At 46.2% G+C, this 24,668-nt stretch overlaps 1 protein-coding gene across 1 annotated transcript in view; it reads left to right on the top strand.

Annotated features, from left to right (window-relative positions):
* The window catches only part of tbc1d16 (TBC1 domain family, member 16), a gene marked incomplete at its 3' end in the record, with an annotated part of 127,884 nt that overhangs the window by 37,127 nt on the left and 66,089 nt on the right, over positions 1 to 24,668 (top strand). Inside the window, exons 3-6 of the mRNA XM_083779976.1 lie at positions 2,886 to 3,048; positions 5,343 to 5,490; positions 6,355 to 6,530; positions 22,118 to 22,312. Of these exons, the coding sequence (XP_083636102.1) occupies positions 2,886 to 3,048; positions 5,343 to 5,490; positions 6,355 to 6,530; positions 22,118 to 22,312 (682 nt within the window). The remainder of the gene's footprint in view (positions 1 to 2,885; positions 3,049 to 5,342; positions 5,491 to 6,354; positions 6,531 to 22,117; positions 22,313 to 24,668) is intronic.

Genomic DNA, 24,668 nt, shown 5'->3' with positions numbered 1-24,668 from the left:
AGAGCAGGGTCCAGGTGGCTGATGGCCCTCAAAGCAGGGTCCAGGTGGCCCTCAAAGCAGGGTCCAGGTGGCCCTCAGAGCAGGGTCCAGGTGGCTGATGGCCCTCAGAGCAGGGTCCAGGTGGCTGATGGCCCTCAAAGCAGGGTCCAGGTGGCCCTCAAAGCAGGGTCCAGGTGGCTGATGGCCCTCAAAGCAGGGTCCAGGTGGCTGATGGCCCTCAGAGCAGGGTCCAGGTGGCTGATGGCCCTCAAAGCAGGGTCCAGGTGGCTGATGGCCCTCAAAGCAGGGTCCAGGTGGCTGATGGCCCTCAAAGCAGGGTCCAGGTGGCTGATGGCCCTCAAAGCAGGGTCCAGGTGGCTGATGGCCCTCAGAGCAGGGTCCAGGTGGCTGATGGCCCTCAGAGCAGGGTCCAGGTGGCTGATGGCCCTCAGAGCAGGGTCCAGGTGGCTGGTGGCCCTCAGAGCAGGGTCCAGGTGGCTGATGGCCCTCAGAGCAGGGTCCAGGTGGCTGGTGGCCCTCAAAGCAGGGTCCAGGTGGCCCTCAGAGCAGGGTCCAGGTGGCTGATGGCCCTCAAAGCAGGGTCCAGGTGGCTGATGGCCCTCAGAGCAGGGTCCAGGTGGCTGATGGCCCTCAGAGCAGGGTCCAGGTGGCTGATGGCCCTCAAAGCAGGGTCCAGGTGGCCCTCAAAGCAGGGTCCAGGTGGCCCTCAGAGCAGGGTCCAGGTGGCTGATGGCCCTCAGAGCAGGGTCCAGGTGGCTGATGGCCCTCAAAGCAGGGTCCAGGTGGCCCTCAAAGCAGGGTCCAGGTGGCTGATGGCCCTCAAAGCAGGGTCCAGGTGGCTGATGGCCCTCAAAGCAGGGTCCAGGTGGCTGATGGCCCTCAAAGCAGGGTCCAGGTGGCTGATGGCCCTCAGAGCAGGGTCCAGGTGGCTGATGGCCCTCAAAGCAGGGTCCAGGTGGCTGATGGCCCTCAGAGCAGGGTCCAGGTGGCTGATGGCCCTCAGAGCAGGGTCCAGGTGGCTGATGGCCCTCAGAGCAGGGTCCAGGTGGCTGATGGCCCTCAGAGCAGGGTCCAGGTGGCTGATGGCCCTCAGAGCAGGGTCCAGGTGGCTGATGGCCCTCAAAGCAGGGTCCAGGTGGCTGATGGCCCTCAGAGCAGGGTCCAGGTGGCTGATGGCCCTCAAAGCAGGGTCCAGGTGGCTGATGGCCCTCAGAGCAGGGTCCAGGTGGCTGATGGCCCTCAAAGCAGGGTCCAGGTGGCTGATGGCCCTCAGAGCAGGGTCCAGGTGGCTGATGGCCCTCAGAGCAGGGTCCAGGTGGCTGATGGCCCTCAGAGCAGGGTCCAGGTGGCTGATGGCCCTCAGAGCAGGGTCCAGGTGGCTGATGGCCCTCAGAGCAGGGTCCAGGTGGCTGATGGCCCTCAGAGCAGGGGCCAGGTGGCTGATGGCCCTCAGAGCAGGGGCCAGGTGGCTGATGGCCCTCAAAGCAGGGTCCAGGTGGCTGATGGCCCTCAAAGCAGGGTCCAGGTGGCTGATGGCCCTCAGAGCAGGGGCCAGGTGGCTGATGGCCCTCAAAGCAGGGTCCAGGTGGCTGATGGCCCTCAAAGCAGGGTCCAGGTGGCTGATGGCCCTCAGAGCAGGGTCCAGGTGGCTGATGGCCCTCAGAGCAGGGTCCAGGTGGCTGGTGGCCCTCAGAGCAGGGTCCAGGTGGCTGATGGCCCTCAGAGCAGGGTCCAGGTGGCTGGTGGCCCTCAAAGCAGGGTCCAGGTGGCTGGTGGCCCTCAAAGCAGGGTCCAGGTGGCCCTCAGAGCAGGGTCCAGGTGGCTGATGGCCCTCAAAGCAGGGTCCAGGTGGCTGATGGCCCTCAGAGCAGGGTCCAGGTGGCTGATGGCCCTCAGAGCAGGGTCCAGGTGGCTGGTGGCCCTCAAAGCAGGGTCCAGGTGGCCCTCAGAGCAGGGTCCAGGTGGCTGATGGCCCTCAAAGCAGGGTCCAGGTGGCTGATGGCCCTCAGAGCAGGGTCCAGGTGGCTGATGGCCCTCAGAGCAGGGTCCAGGTGGCTGATGGCCCTCAAAGCAGGGTCCAGGTGGCTGATGGCCCTCAGAGCAGGGGCCAGGTGGCTGATGGCCCTCAAAGCAGGGTTCAGGTGGCTGATGGCCCTCAAAGCAGGGTCCAGGTGGCTGATGGCCCTCAGAGCAGGGTCCAGGTGGCTGATGGCCCTCAGAGAAGGGTCCAGGTGGCTGGTGGCCCTCAGAGCAGGGTCCAGGTGGCTGATGGCCCTCAGAGCAGGGTCCAGGTGGCTGGTGGCCCTCAAAGCAGGGTCCAGGTGGCCCTCAGAGCAGGGTCCAGGTGGCTGATGGCCCTCAAAGCAGGGTCCAGGTGGCTGATGGCCCTCAGAGCAGGGGCCAGGTGGCTGATGGCCCTCAAAGCAGGGTCCAGGTGGCTGATGGCCCTCAGAGCAGGGTCCAGGTGGCTGATGGCCCTCAAAGCAGGGTCCAGGTGGCTGATGGCCCTCAGAGCAGGGTCCAGGTGGCTGATGGCCCTCAGAGCAGGGTCCAGGTGGCTGGTGGCCCTCAAAGCAGGGTCCAGGTGGCTGGTGGCCCTCAGAGCAGGGGCCAGGTGGCTGATGGCCCTCAAAGCAGGGGCCAGGTGGCTGATGGCCCTCAGAGCAGGGGCCAGGCCAAGTGTCCTTGAGCAAGACATTGGACCCCTAATTGCTCCCGTTGTGCAGCTTGATGCCTTGCACGCTTTCCTCCTCCATCTGTGTACTTTGAATACGTGAGCGAGCACAACATTTATACCATTTTGTTCTCTGTCTCTGTCTCTGTCTCTGTGTGTGTGTGTGTGTGTGTGTGTGTGTGTGTGTGTGTGTGTGTGTGCACGCTTGCAGGCTACCTGTGCGTGCACGTGGAGAAGGACGAGAGTCTGGGCAGCACTCTGATCCTGACCTGGGTTCCAAACTCCCGCATCCAGAGGCAGGACGAGGAGGCGCTGCGCTACATCACCCCAGAGAGCTCCCCCGTGCGCCGCAACGCACGCCACCGAGCACGCAGGTGAGCTTGTAGATCGGCTATTTTCAATAGATCTTCTACACATTTTGAATTTGTGAAATGTGACATTCTGCAATATGAATACTTTAACTTTTAGTACTTTAAGGACATTTTGATGCCGATACTTTACTCAAGTACATTTTCAATTTCGCTACTTCGTTACTTGTAACAACGTAGTTCTACGTCAAAGTCGTACGATTTGTCACACACGTTACCGCAGTGAAATTTGTTCTCCGCATTTGACCCATCTCTTGGAGCGGTGAGCCGCAGCTCGGGTATCATTTGATTAGTAGATTTGACCCCCCCAATCCAACCCTTTGATGCTGAGTGTCAAGCAGGGAGGCACTGGGTCCCATTTTTACAGTCTTTGGTATGACCCGGCCGGGGATCGAACCGCCGACCTCCCAGTCTCAGGGCGGACACTCTAACCACAAGGCCACTGAGCTGGCATTGCAGTATTGGTACTTTTACTTAAGTAAAACAATTGAGTACTTTTTCCACCACTGGAAATGACCAACAGAACATCGGCGCTATTAACCCATTCTGACCGGGCACCCCTTTTGGTGTCAGCATCATGTTATGCATTAGCTATTGAAAAATAGTAGATCTACAAGCTCATATCGCGCCACCGAGTGGCGCGATACGAGCTTGTAGGTCTGCTATTTAAAAAAAATCGAAGAACGACTGACATTTTTTAGAATCTGATCTCAGGTCAGAATGGGTCAATCAGACCAATGTGTGTCCAGTGGAAAACTCGTATGAATCTGATCTCAGGTCAGAATGGGTTTATCAGAACCATGGAGAGCGCCATAGACTTAGAGTTATGAGCAACCTTTGTCGGCAGTGTGCATCATGCTCGTAGCCGGGTATTGGATCGCTGAAAAAGGAAATAAATAAAAAATAAAACAATAAAAAAATATTTTTTATAAAATGGTTTGATATCAATAAAAAGGACCTAAAGACGCCTACACACACCCAAGTGTACACGTCATTAGCATAACTAGTGTTAAAAGGCAGTGTTGTGACTAACGCCCTTACATGCGTTACGTTACATAACGTAATTACTATTTGCAGTAACTTGTAACCTAACGCTTTACATTTCCCCATTCCATAACGGCCTTATAGTTATTGTGCGAGCGTTACCCGCGTTATGGCGTTATGTCAACTTATGTGATCAGTGAAAAGTCTCGCAGTTCCGTGAGTCTATCATACATCATGCGTCTCTGTGCTGCTGACTGCAGTGCAGAGAGAGAGAGCGCTCTCTGTGTTGACAGTTTCGTTTGTGCTGCCTCTCATACTAGCCTGAGTCAGCCACATGGCTTACACCCTAACTTGATAAAAGCACGTCGCAGAAGAGGTCATTGATTGGCTAACGTAGGGACAGATTTCAGGGTAAGCCAATCAGAGACAGTCTACAGGGTGGGCGGGCTTACTGCGTTTTGTAAACAGTAACAGATTTATTCACAGACACACGAACCCTTGTAACACATACATAGATACTATACACAGACAGAAATCGCCGGTAGAACGAAAATCATAATACAGTACCACACGCTAAAATGGCAAATGCGGATCATGACAGCGAGATCGGTTGCTTTGGGAGTTGGAAATTTAAACACTATTTTGAGTACTTGCGACCCAAGGACGACAAAAACATTGAGGTGAAATGTAAATTGTGTGGCGGACATAAAACATTGTCCTCCAATTGTTTTGAAGGCAAGTTGAGGCTATACAATAAAGATGCCTGTCAAAATTCCTGAACATGTTTTATTGTTCCACTACATTTCATAATGTTAGGAGGGAGTTGTGTTTTCTCTTACTGTGCGAAAAGTAAAGTAAAGTAAAGTAAAGTAAAGTAGTTACTTTCATAATTTAGAGGTAAAGTAAAGTAACAAATTACTTTTTTAGATAAGTAACGATAACTATAATTCCTTACTTTTTAAAAGTAACTTCCCCAACACTGTTAAAAGGTGAAGCTTCCTCTGTAAACCATGTAAACAAACCGCATGTTATATCGATGCATTGGTGTATTAAAAGAAATATATATATATATATATATATATATATATCATGTGAAACATTGAGAGCTTGTTTAGACCTGCTTTTCTTTCTCCACTATACACTAGACATTTAAAATGTTGTTAACCTTTCGCATGACATAACCAACGTATTATTGATTATAATATGGCTAATGTTGTGATTACATCAACGGTGCGATGAACTCTCGCGCCCCTAAAACAAGCAGATCGGTGTTGTTGAAGAGTGTGTGTGTGTGTGTGTGTGTGTGTGTCCTCTAGGCCCCACCCCCGCCCCCCCGCAGCCCAGGAGGAAGAGGAGGACGAGGAGAGGAATCTGACCACCAGCAGCACCACCACCGCTGAGGGCCAGCAGCTCCCCCTGGTGGTGGAGGCCGGCATAGAGCCTTCACCCACCCAGCACAACAAGGTTGATATTATTGTTATTGTTATTTATAAGAAGTTTACACATTTAGAGAATGTAGAAGAATTGTTATTTCTATCAACGTATTGCCTGTTATCTCTCCCAAATGGTGCCATGTCTACACAGCATGGGATCGGGGACAAAATCTGATCCAACGACAAACAAAATAGTCTTACATTTTGCGTCTGAGCAGTTTTAAATGATGATCTCACGTGGCTCACATGCCGAACTAATGATGGACCTTGATATGAAAAGGGTTGAAAACCACTGGGTTGATATAACTATTTTCATGGTGGAGGGGAAAGGAACTGTTTGCAATGACGTGTTCCTTCCACGCGCTCCGTCCAACCAGGGAAACCTCTCCCACTGTCAGGGTGAAAAGGTGCAGCTTGGACGCTCATGCATTGAAGGAAGCATGAGGTCAGTCCGTTGCTCTCCCCAGTTTGGCAGAGGCAGTGTGTAGAGCCCAGAATTACATGATTTAGATAATTGACATTGGGTGAAAACATGGGTTACAAAATCACGGGGGATAAAAAAAATATAAAACTATAAAATAAAGACATTTTTTAGAATCTGATCTCAGGTCAAAATGGGTTATTTAAAACCCATTTTGGGCGGGAACCCCTTTTGGTGTTAGCATCATGTTATGCTTTAGCTATTGAAGAATAGCAGATCTACAAGCTCATAGTGCGCCACCGAGTGGTGCGCTACGAGCTTGTAGGTCTGCTATTTTTGAAAAATCAAAGAACGACTGACATAGAAACATAGCTTTTTCATAAAACTGTCAGCGTGTAGAAGACATTTTATTAATCTGATCTCAGGTCAGAATGGGTTATTTAAATGGGTATAAATACCCCTTTTTTCCAGCAGCAGGACCAGGCCCCCGGAGCCTCACTGGAGGAGGGGGACGAGCTGTCTGACGAGGTGAGCCGCGACAGCACCATGGGCTCCGACTCGGACACCTTCTCCTCGCCCTTCTGCCTGTCGCCCGTCAGCGAGGCGCTCTGCGAGAGCCAGGGCTCCGTCTTCATGGACAACGAGAGCAGGTCAGACAGGAGGCTCTGTGTGAGTGTGTGTGTGTGTGTGTGTGTGTGTGTGCGCACATTGTGTTTTTTGGCATTGAAGATTGCCTTTCAGGCTTCGTTTTTTTGACAGGCAGGCCAATAGGCGGCAGGCCCCCAGGAAAGGTCCGGGCGTGCTGCCATTCTGCCATCATGATAATGTCACTGTGCCTGTATCAGTGAGTGACAAATAAACCCTCTACGAAGGGTTGTGTAGTTGTCTGTTGGTTTGTATCATTTATTTTAGGCCTATGTTGTTCTGTAAAAGTGGTGGTATTAGGGCTTGTTTGTTTGTGTGTGTGTGCCGCGATGGAGCGGGCGGTAGAGTTTCTGCTATCTATCACCCTGGGCAAGACCTAAGCTGAAAAGACTATCAGCGGAAGTTGCGGGATTTTAGCGGAAGTGAAATCGTTGATGCTTTACAAATCAGTTTACATTCTCCGCGAATGAAACAAGTGTTGTGATTGGTCGGGAAAATATCGTATCCGGGGGAAATACATTTGACGGCTGTTCCGGAGGATATACATCCGCCGATAGCTTCTCTGCCTTACGTTGTGACCAGGCTTTTCTTTATGCTTCTCTGCCTTACGTTGTGACCAGGCTTTACTTTATGCTTCTCTGCCTTACGTTGTGACCAGGCTTTACTTTATGCTTCTCTGCCTTACGTTGTGACCAGGCTTTACTTTATGCTTCTCTGCCTTACGTTGTGACCAGGCTTTTCTTTATGCTTCTCTGCCTTACGTTGTGACCAGGCTTTACTTTATGCTTCTCTGCCTTACGTTGTGACCAGGCTTTACTTTATGCTTCTCTGCCTTACGTTGTGACCAGGCTTTTCTTTTCGCAGATAAGTAAGCCTGGGACCGAGGCTAGCTATCTATAGGGTAGCACGGAGTTAGTCGAACCACAGGGCAAGACGAGCCACCGCATGTGGCACGGAATCCAAGAGCAATATGCAGTATGTAACACAGTACCAATGATATTTGCTATATATGACAAATACAGCCAGAGCAGGCCCCACGTACAGGCCAAACCGTTTCCTGCCAGTGTTGTTTTCGTCGACTAAAACTATGACAACATTTTTTTTCATCGACTACCTGTTTTCACTGACAAAAGCTACATGGAAACTAAATTAAAACTATTCAAGAGACTATGACTAAAGCGTAGCCCTCAAAAGACATTACATTGAGCAGCAGTGACAATGCTTTCCTATCATGTCAAACACATTTTTTTTTCTCTGAATTTTTTAAGCTAATTAAAGGTATATTCAGTGATTTCACTCAAAAAACCGTAGGTTTCGTTTTTGGCTAGGACCTAAGCCTTTCATCCAATCAGGATAGAGAGCCAAAAACGAAACCTAAGGTTTTTTTGACCCCCAGGGGTTAACTGGGGACAGGGAGGAACTCCTTATATGGTCAGCACACTCTATAGTAGAGAGGATTATCACAACAAAACAAAAAAATAAGTGATATTTGAATTAAGTGGAATCACTGAATATACTGTTGTTATGTGCAGTGATGTCTTCCCTTTGTATTTATGGTTTCTTCCTGGAGGCTGAAACCATTGACAGTCAAACGTGCAGTAGAAATAACAAAACGGTGATATAGTGACATCACAATATCATCCCCTCCCCTAACCCCTCCCCCTTTATCGTACAACAACAGCTGTGGGCGCGGCTTCAGTTCAGGTGGATCACCACCCATCACCACCCACCAGGCAGACCAGGCATACTTAAAGGTTTTATGACATTCATTTTCATTTATTTTTCTTTTTTCTTTTAGGTTTTATGACCTCAATTACACCCAAAAAACCTGAACTTTGAACATTCAGTGGATTTTCTGTGGTCTGAAGTTTTCTTTGGGGTTTGGAAGCCTTTTGAGCTACAATGAAAACAGGCAACACAGTGAAACAGTGACATCTGCTGGCAAATCCCATTGACATATATGGGATTTGCAGTAAGTGATGTCACTTACTGCCGGCAAATCAGAGCACTTGTTTGAGCCAGAAAACCCCAGATCACAGAAAATCTACTGAATGTTAAAAGTTCATGTTTTTTGGGTGCAATTGAGATTAGAAAACCTAAAAAAAACAAGAAAACCTAAAAAAAACAAGAATTAATGAACTGGTGGGCGTGTCCACATAAACACGACGTTTAAACAAATACTGTACACCTTTTTTAGAAAAAAAACAACTGCACGGGCATGTCATTGAGGTTGTCATCTGGTCTGTCCGCACACATGCACACACACACACACACACACACACACACACACACACACACACACACACACACACGCACACGCACACGCACACACACACACACGTGGGATCTGATATCTCGGCCAACAGAAGCAGTGAGAGAGTGAAGGAGAGAGAGAGAGAATGCTAAACAAACCTACATGGTAAACATATAGACAAAGAGGCCGACTGAAGCTAGGAGAGAGAGACAGACAGACAAACTATACTACAAAAAATCACACCAGTGTGAACCAAGTGGTGCAACTCCCGTCAATTGGTTCTCTGTATCGTTCCAATTTCTTCTCTGTATCGTTCCAATTTCTTCTCTGTATCGTTTGCGTCCAGCAGGTGGCAGCCATGTCACATACTTCTCTCGTTCCAATTTCACGCATGTGCACACCACTCGTGCTCACACAGGTACACACACAAACAGGTACACAGCTACACGGACATTGCATGCTGGATGTAGAAGTGGTTGCACCACTTAAAAACTGGTCAAGCACTGGCCAAATGATCAAATTATATCTACTGGTGTGTTATCTAGACGCAGGGTAAAGGGTAAAGGTTATATCCAAGTCCTGTACTATTTTCAGCTTCCATTGTTTCCTTGACTGTGTCGGCATACGACACGCGATGGCTGCACGGTTCATTGACATCATACGACACGCGATGGCTGCACGGTTCATTGACATCATACGACACGCGATGGCTGCACGGTTCATTGACATCATACGACACGCGATGGCTGCACGGTTCATTGACATCATACGACACGCGATGGCTGCACGGTTCATTGACATCATACGACACGCGATGGCTGCACGGTTCATTGACATCATACGACACGCGATGGCTGCACGGTTCATTGACATAAAAACCAGTCGGTTAAAGAAGCCTCTTGGTGTTTATCCCATTCTGACCTGAGATCAGATTCTATAAACGTCTTCTACATCCTGACAGTTTTCTGATAAAGCCATGTTTCTATGTCAGTCGTTCTTCGATTTTTCAAAAATAGCAGACCTACAAGCTCGTAGCGCGCCACTCGGTGGCGCGCTACGAGCTTGTAGATCTGCTATTTTTAAATAGCTAAAGCATAACATGATGCTAACACCAAAATGGGTTCCCGTTCAGAATGGGTTAAAGCATTATGGCATACTTTAGCTATTGATAAATAGCAGATCTACAAGCTTATAGCGCTGCACCAAGTGGCGTGCTATGAACTGCTATTTTTGAAAAATCGTGAAAATGTGGCGCGAATCTTTGAATATACATTCTTTCAGAGCGAACGTTTTTGAACTCATCTTTGCTTCTGAGGGGTTCCTGGAATAACATATTTTCAGATGGGGGGGGGGTCGGCGGCCGATTAGACATAATTCTAGGGGTCCTTGACATGAAATATTGAGCACCACTGATACAGAAACATAGGTTTTGCATTTCGATGTCGGGCCTAAATGGGTTATATAGAGTTTTTCTTCTTTTTAACGAGATGTTGTGGTTGTGGAAAAATGGATAAGGGGCCGTCCTGCTGCGCGCCAAGAAGAGGCCATTAAAGATTATGATGATGTGTTCTGTCAAGGAATATCCTCCCATCAGTCAGGATGTCAAGGCCAGCGGAGACACTTAATGTTTTCCAAGATGGAAGGTTATTATTACGTGAGCTCAGGGGATGCGAGGAGGAGTGCGTTAAACAGGGCAAGTCGGCGGTGGAACCTCTGAAAGCAGGAATAAGACCATATAGTTGCACACATGACCCATTCTGAACGGGAACCCATTTTGGTGTCAGCATCATGTTATGCTTTAGCTATTGAAAAATAGCAGATCTACAAGCTCATAGCGCGCCACCGAGTGGCGCGCTACGAGCTTGTAGGTCTGCTATTTTTGAAAAATCGAAGAACGACTGACATTTTTAGAATCTGATCTCAGGTCAGAATGGGTTAATCAGACCAGTGTGTGTCCAGTGGAAACCTTGTATGAATCTGATCTCAGGTCAGAATGGGATAAGAGGGAATGCTTTGTGACGGAGCAGTATTCACATTGTCAGAGAACACATAGCGTTGATGTCGAACTGAAATCCTGCATATCATTTCATGTTTATTTTGCAAAATAATAACGTACTTTGTCTGTTTTATTCGGTGTATTAATAACCTACTTGTACTGTCGTACAACAGTTTCACAAAAGTACTAAAGGGATTGTGACATTAAAAAAAGGTTTTGGAATTGTTCTTGTTTTTTTTAGGTTTTCTAATCTCAATTGCACCCAAAAAACATGAACTTTTAACATTCAGTAGATTTTCTGTGATCTGGGGTTTTCTGGCTCAAACAGGTGCTCTGATTTGCCGGCAGTAAGTGACATCACTTACTGCAAATCCCATACATGTCAATGGGATTTGCCAGCAGATGTCACTGTTTCACTGTGTTGCCTGTTTTCATTGTAGCTCAAAAGGCCCAAAAAACCCCAAAGAAAACTTCAGACCACAGAAAATCCACTGAATGTTCAAAGTTCAGGTTTTTTGGGTGTAATTGAGGTCATAAAACCTAAAAGAAAAAAGAAAAATAAATGAAAATGAATGTCATAAAACCTTTAATTTTTTTCTCCATTTCCTGAAAAGTAAGTATTGTGTAGGAGTCATTCTGTAAGTACAGTAGGCCTATGTATGTAACCTTTTAGTAGGCTACTGAAAGGCCACTACTACACTGGCACATCACACATACTGTTATACTACTAGTTCTAAATGTGATGGAAGATTAATCGGGAAAACTCATCGGTATCGGTCGATTCTAGTTGTTTTTAGATTAATCGGCATCGGTTCGATTAATCAATCGGACCGATTAATTAATCGGCCAGATTAATCGGTCTGTCTTTACAGATAAACAAGCCCAAAGTAACAGCTTGAACAGATTTACAAGCTCACAATATTATATACACCTTATATATATATATATATATATATATATATATATATATATATATACCTTACGTTATATCTGACTTGCCTAAGCCTGCAGTGCAGACACACTGTTACATGTATTTTTTCAGAATGGACAAAATTATTATAAATCTTGAGATCATATCGACATTGGTAATTTCGGTTATCAGCCATAACGGCAATTAATTATATCGGATATCGATAACGGCCAAAATGTCTCATCGGCACATCCCTACTACTAACTACGCTGGCACATCCCACACATGTGTTATACTTATGTGCAGTGTTGTTTTCGTCGACTAAAACTAAGATGAAAAATGTCTGTCGACTACCTTTTTCCACTGACTAAAACTAAATGGAAACTAAATGAAAACTAAGCTATGATGACTAAAACTAAGACTAAATATGCTGACAATTTCGTCAACAAATAAAAACTAGACAAAATTTTTAGGAAGGGACTATAGTGGACAAGAGATCCAGTGTAAGTCATTTTACAATTGGTTTCATGCTGAAAATAGCTGATCTACAAGCTCACATGTTGCGCTGCGACACTTTGTGAGCTTGTAGATCGGCTTTTTCCAGCAAGTGTAAAATCGGTCATTACGACGGCATCAATGCCCGACAAAACTAAAATGTGACTAAAACTAAATATTCAAGACACTAAAACTAAAATTGAAATTTGCTGCCAAAAACAACACTGCTTATGTGTATGGGAGGGATGTGCCTAGTCTGGCTCCCAGGCGGGCAAACGTCCAATCTCTCTTTTGGGTCTCGTCCTGAAAAGCTTTGGAACTGACCGCTCACTGCCGTAGACTCCCCATCAGGAAGCTTGTCAAAGTGACATCTCAGACCTGTTGGAACGTAGCAAATACAGTAGGGCTGGAACCCAGGCTACACAGAAGCAACTACACTTAGACCTGTTGGAACGTAGCAGATACAGTAGGGCTGGAACCCAGGCTACACAGAAGCAACTACACTTAGAAAACAAACCCCCCAAAAAGAAAAAAACTGCAACTAACTAACTTTTAGAAAAACCCACTCTTGTAAAGAGTTGCTGTTAATCCAGGTGTTTGTTTCTGCTGTATTATCTGCTTTCATGCTTTCAAAAAGGCTGCTTGCAGGTGATACCTGTCACCACATGAGGGAGCCAAAGAGAAGGGAATTGGGGGTGTGTGTGTGTGTGTGTGTGTGTGTGTGTGTGTGTGTATGTGTGTGTGTGTGTGTGTGTGTGTGTGTTGCAGTGATGGTACAAGTAGTACACAAAGTGAAAAGTGGGTGTCTGTCTGTGGGTTTTTTTTAAATAAATATTTAACCAAAGAAAAATAGAGAGAGAAGAGAAGAAAAGTAAGTGATGAACACGGGTCATTTCTTTTCCATTCCCAGTTTCAGACATGAAAGGTTTCCACCTGAAAGTAGGCCTGTCAAAAAATTATAATGCCGTCCGATTCAGAATCGATTCTCATTTTCCAAAAATCTTTTTTTTTCTTTCTTTTTTTTCTTTTTTTCTTGCACAAATGTACCTGTGCATGCAATGCATTATGGCCTGGGTTTCTGCATAGTGCATTTACTACCAGCTAAGCTAAGCCTGCCAATTGTATTCATTTTACACCTGTTTTAATACTAATGTATTGTTCTGGTATTGAGTGAGAAGAGATTTTGTAACTTTTGTACTGGTTCAAATTTGTGCAAGCTAAATAAATGAGACATGTTCTTACTCTTGGATTTAACCTTTGTGTGTTTAAATCATTCAGTTGATAAAACCTTTACAATTATACAAGCTTTTTACTAAATGTACTCTGCTTTCATGCCAGAAGACTGGAGTAGATCATGCTAAAATTCTATTTAATTGTTTTTAATAATAAAAAAAAATGCTTTAGAATCGGAAAAAATTTTTTTTTGAATCGAGAATCGGAAAAATCGAAAAGATCACCCCAAGAATCGGAATCGAATCGAATCGTGGGACACCTAAAGATTCGCAGCCCTACCTGAAAGCGTGCGATATATCACTCCACCCTCCTCTGTCCTGGTCTGTACCATCGTATATATATATATATATCGCTCCACCTTCCTCTGTCCTGGTCTGTACCATCGTATATATATATATATCACTCCACCCTCCTCTGTCCTGGTCTGTACCATCGTATATATATATATCACTCCACCCTCCTCTGTCCTGGTCTGTACCATCGTATATATATATATATATATATATATATATATATCACTCCACCCTCCTCTGTCCTGGTCTGTACCATCGTATATATATATATATATATATATATATATATATATCACTCCACCCTCTTCTGTCCTGGTCTGTACCATCGTATATATATATCGCTCCACCCTCCTCTGTCCTGGTCTGTACCATCGTATATATATATCGCTCCACCCTCCTCTGTCCTGGTCTGTACCATCGTATATATATATATATATATATATATATATATATATATATATATATATATCACTCCACCCTCCTCTGTCCTGGTCTGTACCATCGTATATATATATATCGCTCCACCTTCCTCTGTCCTGGTCTGTACCATCGTATATATATATATATATCACTCCACCCTCCTCTGTCCTGGTCTGTACCATCGTATATATATATATCGCTCCACCCCCCTCTGTCCTGGTCTGTACCATCGTATATATATATATCGCTCCACCCTCCTCTGTCCTGGTCTGTACCATCGTATATATATATCGCTCCACCCTCCTCTGTCCTGGTCTGTACCATCGTATATATATATATATCGCTCCACCCTCCTCTGTCCTGGTCTGTACCATCGTATATATATATATATCGCTCCACCCTCCTCTGTCCTGGTCTGTACCATCGTATATATATATATATCGCTCCACCCTCCTCTGTCCTGGTCTGTACCATCGTATATATATATCGCTCCACCCTCCTCTGTCCTGGTCTGTACCATCGTATATATATATCGCTCCACCCTCCTCTGTCCTGGTCTGTACCATCGTATATATATATCGCTCCACCCTCCTCTGTCCTGGTCTGTACCATCGTATATATATATATATATATATCACTCCACCCTCCTCTGTCCTGGTCTGTACCATCGTATATATATATATATATCGCTCCACCCTCCTCTGTCCTGGTCTGTACCATCGTATATATATATATATATCGCTCCACCCTCCTCTGTCCTGGTCTGTACCATCGTATATATATATATCGCTCCACCCTCCTCTGTCCTGGTCTGTACCATCGTATATATATATCGCTCCACCCTCCTCTGTCCTGGTCTGTACCATCGTATATATATATATATATCGCTCCACCCTCCTCTGTCCTGGTCTGTACCATCGTATATATATATATCGCTCCACCCTCCTCTGTCCTGGTCTGTACCATCGTATATATATATATATATCACTCCACCCTCCTCTGTCCTGGTCTGTACCATCGTATATATATATATATATATATATATATATATATATATATCACTCCACCCTCCTCTGTCCTGGTCTGTACCATCGTATATATATCGCTCCACCCTCCTCTGTCCTGGTCTGTACCATCGTATATATATATATATATCGCTCCACCCTCCTCTGTCCTGGTCTGTACCATCGTATATATATATATATATCGCTCCACCCTCCTCTGTCCTGGTCTGTACCCGGCAGCCATTCTTCTTGTCTCGCCGGCGTCCCCCCCCCCTTCGGGAAAGCGTCTCGTGTCATTTTCGATATTTTCTTTTTGAGTTGCAGCCATCACAAAAGATTGCAGATTTTACCAAGCTTGTATAGATCTGCCTTTTTTTTTTTTTGTGTGCGAAGATAACTTGCTCCGCTCCACTCTACTGTACGTACAGTGTGCAGTCTGCCTTTCTGCTCTTAACGGGCTAATCAAGGGAGCCATCTGGAGCACTACGGTGTTGCTTTCCTGACCTCATGGCCGTTTGACTTTACGAGTCCCTCCGAGGTCGTTTAAGCATTCACGCACGCACGCACGCACGCACACACACACACACACACACACGCACGCACGCACGCACGCACGCACGCACGCACGCACGCACGCACGCGCAGCGTTTCAGGCCAAATTGCTGTGTGTGTGTGCGTGCCAGTGTGTGTTTAAGTCTTTTAAAGGCTCTAAGAGCCAGTCAGTATGTGACTTGGCAACTTCTCTCTCTCTCTCTCTCTCTCTCTCTCTCTCTCTGTACAGTTTGCAACCTTTAAATGTCTCTCTCTCTCTCTCTCCCTCGTTCCCTCATCGTTGAGCCTAACGTATTCGACCTGCAACCGCGTTGCTCGCCCAGAATAACTTAACTGCCTCTCGTTTTTACGAATAACCCCGGAGTGCCTCTCGCCCAGTTGCCATGGCGTCGGGAGGGATGGCACTGATTCTCAGAGCGGGGGGTCCTTGAAAATACCCCCCGCGGGGGGGGGGGGGGGTCCTTCAGGGAGGTTTCAGGGAGTCCCTGCATGCAGCAACAACCCAGGAACAGTTTCAGCTGCATTTTTTTCTGCTTTCTTTTTTTTTCCTTTTTCAAAAACATTTTGCCTTTAAAGGGATTGTGACATTAAAAAAAAGGTTTTGGAATTGTTCTTGTTTTTTTTAGGTTTTCTAATCTCAATTGCACCCAAAAAACATGAACTTTTAACATTCAGTAGATTTTCTGTGATCTGGGGTTTTCTGGCTCAAACAGGTGCTCTGATTTTCCGGCAGTAAGTGACATCACTTACTGCAAATCCCATATATGTCAATGGGATTTGCCAGCAGATGTCACTGTTTCACTGTGTTGCCTGTTTTCATTGTAGCTCAAAAGGCCCAAAAAACCCCAAAGAAAACTTCAGACCACAGAAAATCCACTGAATGTTCAAAGTTCAGGTTTTTTGGGTGTAATTGAGGTCATAAAACCTAAAAGAAAAATAAATGAAAATGAATGTCGTAAAACCTTTAATTCTCTTATGGAGGGGGGGGGGGGGGTCCTCCCTGGCACAAAATGGTTTCAAATAGACGGTCCGTGCGTGGGCCAAGATCCATGGATTTGGGAGGTCCTCGACATGAAGATATTGGAGAACAACTATTTCTGCATCTCAGAAGGCCTCCTGCTGCCGGAGCTGTCCCCCGTCTGTCTGTCTCGTGTCTGTATATCGTGTCCTCGATGTTCTAGCTCAGCCATATCTCTCCTCTCACTCTCATCTCTCTCTCTCTCTCTCTCTCTCTCTCTCTCTCTCTCTCTCTCTCTCTCTCTCTCTCTCTCTCTCTCTCTCTCTCTCTCTCTCTCTCTCTCTCAGGAAAGTGGAGCCATGTCACTTGGAATGATTCACATGGGTGGGAGAGAGAGAGAGAATACAGACAGAGAATATAGGCGTCATTTCATACAAACTACATGGAGAATAATCATCTTAGAATCGTCTCATTTAAGCAGTGCGGGTCCAAGATTAAACAAACTACTGACAACAAATATTGCCGGGGGAGGCGTCTCCGTATCGCTTATACGACGGCCAGTCACTCATATTTGATATAGTTTGGTTGGCTCTCGCAGAAATGTAATAACTTCATAATCCGTCCGTGTACGAGTCAAAACCGCCGGCCGGGATCTCCAGAGGGAGAGATAGAAGCCCTCTGCACCCTCTCTGAGTATTTTAACGAGTCTCTTTAAACAAGTTTACAACGATATAACAAGCCACGGTGGATTGTGTGAAGGACTCGGACCTCGTAACGCCACGCGGCCTGTGATGCACAAAGAGGGTCTTGTAGAAGAATTTCATTGACGTTCATGTTACTTTTATATGGACGGTATATTCGAGGTCACACGCGCCCGGAAGGCTGAGTTTGTGGGTGGCTCTTGTGAGGGTTTTATTTTATTTTAATAATAGTAGTACTTTTTTTAAGTAGACGATGAATTGACACGCAAACAATTGAACGTGGCAGAGCAACTTATTTTCCCATCAGGTTTATTTATTTATATATAATTTGTCCCAACGTACTTCATCAAAGTAGTATGTAAACAAAACAAAACCTCTACGGAGTCAGTTTACCGCCCATAGGGACCCCCCGTAAGAGAAGATTTGTCCGGATGAAGATATTTCCAAAATAGCCCAAAAACATTAAACGGGCTCATGTGTTCTCATATCCGCCATTTTGTTTCGGGACCCCCTGGAACCCTGCCACAGAACCCTGGGGGTCCCCATTTATATATTATATACTATATATATATATATATAAAATATCCCCAACAGTTTCCTCCAGTCTCAGTTAGGAGGCTAACTGAGGGCCCCTGGGGGCCTCTGTAGCAGTGTTGTTTTCGCCGACTAAAACTATGACGAAAAATCAACTGCCTTTTTTCATTGACGAAAACTAAATGAAAACTAAGCTATGCTGACTAAAACTAAGACTAAATATGCTGACAATTTCGTCAACAAATAAAAACTAGACTAAAATGAGGTAAGACATTCCAGGTGACGAAAATGTGACTGAAACTAAAGAAACTATTCAAGATGACTAAAACTAAAATCAAAATGTGCTGTCAGAAACAACACTGCTCTGTATGACCAACAGTCAGTTGCTGCTGTACAGTGGTGGAAAAAGTACTCAATTGTTTTACTTAAGTAAAAGTACCAATACTGCAATTTAGAACTACTCTTTTACAAGTAAAAGTACGGAATTGAAAATGTACTTGAGTAAAAGTGCAAAAGTATCGACATCAAAATGTACTTAAAGTACTAAAAGTAAAAGTACTCATATTGCAGAATGTCCCACTTCACAAGTTCAAAATGTGTACAAAGTCTATTGAAAATAGCTGATCTACAAGCTCACAATGCGTCGCGTTGCGACGCATTGTGAGCTTGTAGATCGGCTATTTTCAAATGGCCAAAATGTATTGGGTTGAAGTGGTTAATGTATGTTTTCTAATCAAAATTAAAATCGCCAAAGTAACTAAAGTAACTAAAGTTTTCAAATAATTGTAGTGGAGTAAAAGTACAAATGTTGGCTCTGAGATGTAGTGGAGTAGAAGTAAAAGTACTGGAAATTGGAAATACTCAAGTAAAGCACAAATACCTCAAAATTGTACTTAAGTGCAGTACTTAAGTAAAAGTACTTAGTTACTTTCCACCACTGCTGCTATAGCTCTCAGGGTGGAAAACAACAGCTCCACTTTCCTCAGGGGAGAGGAGTGTTGTTCTCTGGGCGGCGAAACGTCTCTCACCCTATAGGCGTGGAGGGACGCTGTGTTTATTAACTATGAGACCCTGCAGATCGTGTCTGTCTGTCTGTCTGTCTGTGTGTCTGTGTGTCTGTCTGTCTGTCTGTCTGTGTGTCTGTGTGTCTGTCTGTCTGTCTGTGTGTCTGTCTGTGTGTCTGTGTGTCTGTGTGTCTGTGTGTCTGAGGCCCATTCTATAAAATGGGACGCACGCGCAGATTAGACACGCCAAACGGACCGACATGCAGAGACGACGGTGGGACAGGCGCTGCTCCGTTCTCGCGGTTATAGGCTTAGGTTAGGGTTTGAGGTAGGTTCTCTAGTTTATTTTTATTTTTATCCCACGATTTTGTAACCCATTTTTCACCCCTGTGTCAATTATCTAATGTGATCCTGGGCTCTACACACCCTCCGCCAACCTGGGGAGAGCAACGGACTTAACTCATGCTTCCTTCATGCCTGAGTGTCCAAGTTGCTCCTTTTACACCTGACAGGGGGGAGTTTCCCTGGTTGGACGTAGCCCGTGGAAGGAACACGTTATTCCAACCGGTTCCTTCCCCCTCCATCAGGCGCCCCGGCTGGCCAGGGGGAGGCAGTTTAGAGACCAGGATTACTGCATGTTTTTTGTGAGGGTACCTACCCTAGGGGACACGGGGAGAACATGTGAGGGTACCTACCCTATAGGGGACATGGGGAGAACACGTGAGGGTACCTACCCTAGGGGACACGGGGAGAACATGTGAGGGTACCTACCCTAGGGGACACGGGGAGAACACGTGAGGGTACCTACCCTAGGGGACACGGGGAGAACACGTGAGGGTACCTACCCTAGGGGACACGGGGAGAACACGTGAGGGTACCTACCCTAGGGGACACGGGGAGAACATGCAAACTCCACACACAAAGGCCCTTTCGCCAACCCCGCCTCGGGTATGGGCAAAATTTATATATATATTTGGCCCCTCATTGAAAATCCGTTGTGCCAGGTCTGTGTCAGGGACACAGCCCGAAAAAGCCACCATAATATGTCAATGAGCATTATGAGGACCCATTAAGATATAGGTTGAACATTTGGCGAAGTCGTCCTTTTAATCAGACCAGTGTGTGTCCAGTGGAAACCCCGTATGAATCTGATCTCAGGTCAGAATGGGTTAAGTATGTCTATTAAAAGCATGCACTTTTGGCATAGTCAAGTGTTTTCAAGATCACGTATATATACTCCAGACGAATTTGACCGAGGAACCTTCATACTGTATATATTATGTCCAAAACCGTTTGTTACTTTTTTCCAAGGTTGACACTTTTTTTTCCAACGGCAAAAGCATCCGATCCACAGACGCGACACCTGGCACCACGGTTTGAGGTCGTAGATCTGCGACTTCCGACGCTTCTGCATGTGTGTGGCGCCGTAGTGCGATCAAGTAGGGCGTAAAAAAAAAGTGAATATGGAGGTTTCTAAGTATCTATACTTTGAAGTTAACGGGAGCACAGTGCTAGAGCGTGTGTGTGTGTGTGTGTGTGTGCGTGTGCGTGTGCGTGTGCGTGTGCGTGTGCGTGTGCGTGTGCGTGTGTGTGTGTGTGTGTGTGTGTGTGTGTGTGTGCACGTGCAGTCTGGTCATGAGACAGAGGGGGTGTAGTAAATCAGCAGGCCTGGCGTAGGAAGGAAAGCCTGGCAGCCTGGATTTATCAGCCCGGTTATTTTCTCATCTGTGAACAGGGAAATTATTAGCTAGAGACCGATTGATTCAGGTTGGAATGGATCGGCTCTCTCTCTCTCTCTCTCTCTCTCTCTCTCTCTCTCTCTCTCTCTCTCTCTCTCTCTCTCTCTCATTGACTTTGCTCATAAATGATGATTTCATATTTGTAGGGACGCCAGCCCCTCCTATATGCAGATATTAGTGTATAGATGTCGACCGTACACAAACATTACATTCCCATTGACGATGAATGGAGAATGTACGTCATGTGTATCCGAGCCAATCGACGTCATGCTGATGTACGATGATAAGATCTTTATAGGCTTACGGTTAAAAGAAATGCCCCAACATTGTAAGAAGGCCGTTTGGTAACATTGCTTGTATAGTAGTAGTAATACACGCCTGTGGGCGCGTGCGTGTACATATATACGGGCCAGAAGCGTTGTGTGTCTTATTTGCCCGGGTGTGGGGTGTTATTTTCAATCTCGTATGAATTCTGAGTGAGTGCGTGCGCGTACCCCGTGCTGCAGCAGAAGGAACCCCCCCCCCAAGCTCAGGTTTCAGCAGTGGCGTGCACAGATAGACACTAGGGGGTGCTAGAGCACCCCCTGCCCTTTTGGCAATTTTGCTCTTCTTACGCTTCTACTATATTATTTAGGCCCCCACAATCTAAAGCTATGTTTCTATGTCAGTGGTTCTTCGATTAAAGAAAAATAGCAGACCTACAAGCTCGTAGCGCGCCACTCGGTGGCGCGCTATGAGCTTGTAGATCTGCTATTTTTCAATAGCTAAAGCACCAAAATGGGTTCCCGCCCCAAAATGCGCTGCACGCGGTGCCCTTCTTTTTCACTTGAGCACCTGCCCCTCTAAATGTCTGTGCACGCCACTGGGTTTCAGTGTGGGAAACATCATGCTGTGCGTGTGTGTGTGTGTGTGTGTGTGTTCTGGCCTCCATGCATTCCTCCCGTCCGCGGCCTCTTTGGAACCACATTGAGACATCAGACAGCAGTGATCTATGGATGAGCCTGTTAGCCTGTCTGTGCGTCTGTCACTGGGCTGACCCAGTGGTTCTGTTAGCCTGTCTGTGCGTCTGTCACTGGGCTGACCCAGTGGTTCTGTTAGCCTGTCTGTGCGTCTGTCACTGGGCTGACACAGTGGTTCCCAGAGTGGAAGTAGGGGTCCTTGAGAGAGTTCCAGGGGGGGTCGCCTGCAGCTAAATGACCCAAACGGGACCCTTATGGGTCTATAACTCAGAGTGTACAGATGTTTACATTTAAAATAAATTGCACAACAAACATACTGTGCATAAAAAAACAATGTGACTCCAATCTGGTTCAGGTCACAAATCAGATTTTGTCTGGTTTTAGGCTGCCAGTCTGAATTGGGCCAAACATCTCCAATCTCCAATGTCCACCCCCTTAACAGCTATCTCTCTCTCTCTCTCTCTCTCTCTCTCTCTCTCTCTCTCTCTCTCTCTCTCTCTCTCTCTCTCTCTCTCTCTCTCCTCGCACTACATTTCCCAGGGAGCTGTGCGACGAGTCCATGACCCACTCGGCGAGCTCCGCCTCCAGCCTGGACAGCCACGCCCCCTCGGAGGGCAGCGGCCAATCGCAGGGCGTGCGGTGGGAGGAGCAGCAGAAGGTTCTGGCTCTGGAGCAGCTGTGCGGCGTGTTCCGAGTGGACCTGGGTCACATGCGCTCCCTCAGGCTCTTCTTCAGGTGTGTGTGTGTGTGTGTGTGTGTGTGTGTGTGTGTGTGTGTGTGTGTGGGTGTGCGCGCGTATGTCTACCTGTCCCTATGGCCGAGTATGACCTATCGACCTATTGACCCTGCTGTTTACACACACTGATGGGTCTGTCCGAGCACGGAAATAGCGTTTGGTTTGTTTTCACAACCAAGTGTCACTGGTGCCACACACACACACACACACACACACACACACACACACACACACACACAGACAAACACACACCCTGCTCAGTCAGTGCACACGTTGGTATGATTGTTATTTATTTATTTTGCATATCAAGGAACCCCCCCCAGTATGGCCTTGGACCCCCATCCTTAAAGGTAGGGGGTGTATCTTTACCGCTCATGTATGCTCAGCAGCAGCAGCTGTAGGCTATTTTGTCACGATCACGCTAATCAAACCAACCGCTACACGGTGGCTAATGAAACCAACCGCTACACAGTGGTGGTACAGGATTATTACTTCATGTCGAGACGAAAAGATGATGTTATTATCCAGGTAAAGTAGTGGCCTAATGCCTAATGTGTCACTCTGCATGTTTAACTATACGTTTTCCACATGTTAAAAAATCATACTATCATTGTTGATAATGATATAACGTCCTTTAAGTCAATGATGTATAACAATAATAGGCCTATAGCAGCGGGTAGCCTATTTAAGGGCCAGTCAACTGTCTTCCATGAGAACATTAAGGTTTTGGTACGATGACGTTATAAAAATGAACACAAAACAATATCCTATACAGACTATACACCGGATGAAAGCCCTGAATGTCTACTTTTACGAGGAAAAAAAGTACACATTGATCCCATCTACCCTTCGTTGGTAATTGGCTTTTGTGTGAGCTACAGAATGAGCATAGGGACTGAGGGAACATATTGGGGCTACGTTACTACTGTTTTGTTTATTTTGTATGATGATGATGATCATGATACGATCATCCCCTCCCCTGAATCAAACAGGAGGGGAGGATGGAGAAACCGGAGGAGAGGTGGAGACTGCAGCCGATCGAATGTTATGCCGGGTGATTCTGTTGACTGGAGTTGTATGCTCGCATGGGTGCTGCCATTACGTTTACAGAGACTATTCTACACAATGTGCTCCTCCCGTCCTGTTTTCAGGAAGGCAGGGGAAGAGGCTTTTTTATTTTTTTATCACGTGACTGGAGTGTGATGAATCGGGGCTGCTTGATCTATTGTCCGGGTGTGTAGAAAGACGATTGAAAGTAATCAATAAAAACATGCGCTAAACGGAGATCTACGTGTCGCGCATCGGACCATTGGGGATTCGAACCACGTAGAAAACCGGTTCTCTCATTCGGAGCATTAAATAGGAGCTCCCTGCACTTATATATTTTTGTTTATTGACTTGATAAATGTTCTTAACTTGTTCCGCACCGGCCCCGAGAAAACTAGATAAATTCACCTTTGCAATGGATGCCATGCCCGGCATCCCGAGATACGTTTTATCCCCCATTATCCAGTGGTAAAAAATTTGCATGATGACGGACCGGGACCGTGATGTTTACCCAAAATCAGCCAAAATACTCGCGTGCACGGACGTTCACGCACACGCACGGTCTGTATGTGCATTATGGATCATAATATGCTTAACAGGTTCTATACATAGGACGTCTGAGAACGTCATAAGGATCCCGAAATATTAGTACTATTGACGTGTGAGGACGTCCTAGCGACGTCCCAGCGACGCAGGGCGAGATAAGAATATTCAGAATTGTTCCTATTTTTTTTTTTGGCATTTCGCTTTTCGCTTGCCGTATGCTAACGCTCAGTGCAACTATTAGCTTGTCATTGACTCCCATGTTAGCGCGGCGGAAAGAATGACTCGTATCTCCTAATCCAGGGCGCTCTCCGTGGTGATGAATGGATCGATATGCTGGCGCTTCATTTCTGCTCCTCATCCGTCTCTTCCGCAAAATATGAACGCTTTTTGGAGCGTAAAACAATATATTAAGATGATCGGGGATGTGAGGTCCCTTTGTAAAGTCAACTTTTTTAGGCAAGTGTTTCCTGTTTCATGGCTTTCAAAGTAAAAGCGATCAGACAACTCTGGCACTCTATAGCCTTTATTTTTAAGGCACTTCCTGTACTAAATGTGTTAAAATGCGATATTCGGGGCTTGATTAGAGCTTAATTTGACTTTGACTTAAAGGAGAATTCCATACTAAAAGGCTTTCTTACCTTTCTTTGTAGTTGTTACGTCCCCACCAAAGAGGTCCAGGTGTTATTTTGTGCAAAAGCTCCTTATTGGCTATTTCCCCTACCATAAGCCGTAAATGAATTGCATTGAATTGAATGGGAATTG

The sequence above is a fragment of the Protomyctophum parallelum genome (assembly GCF_964188405.1).
Source record: "Protomyctophum parallelum genome assembly, chromosome: 13".
NCBI classification, from domain to species: domain Eukaryota; kingdom Metazoa; phylum Chordata; class Actinopteri; order Myctophiformes; family Myctophidae; genus Protomyctophum; species Protomyctophum parallelum.
This window is presented reverse-complemented; position numbering and strand designations above follow the sequence as displayed.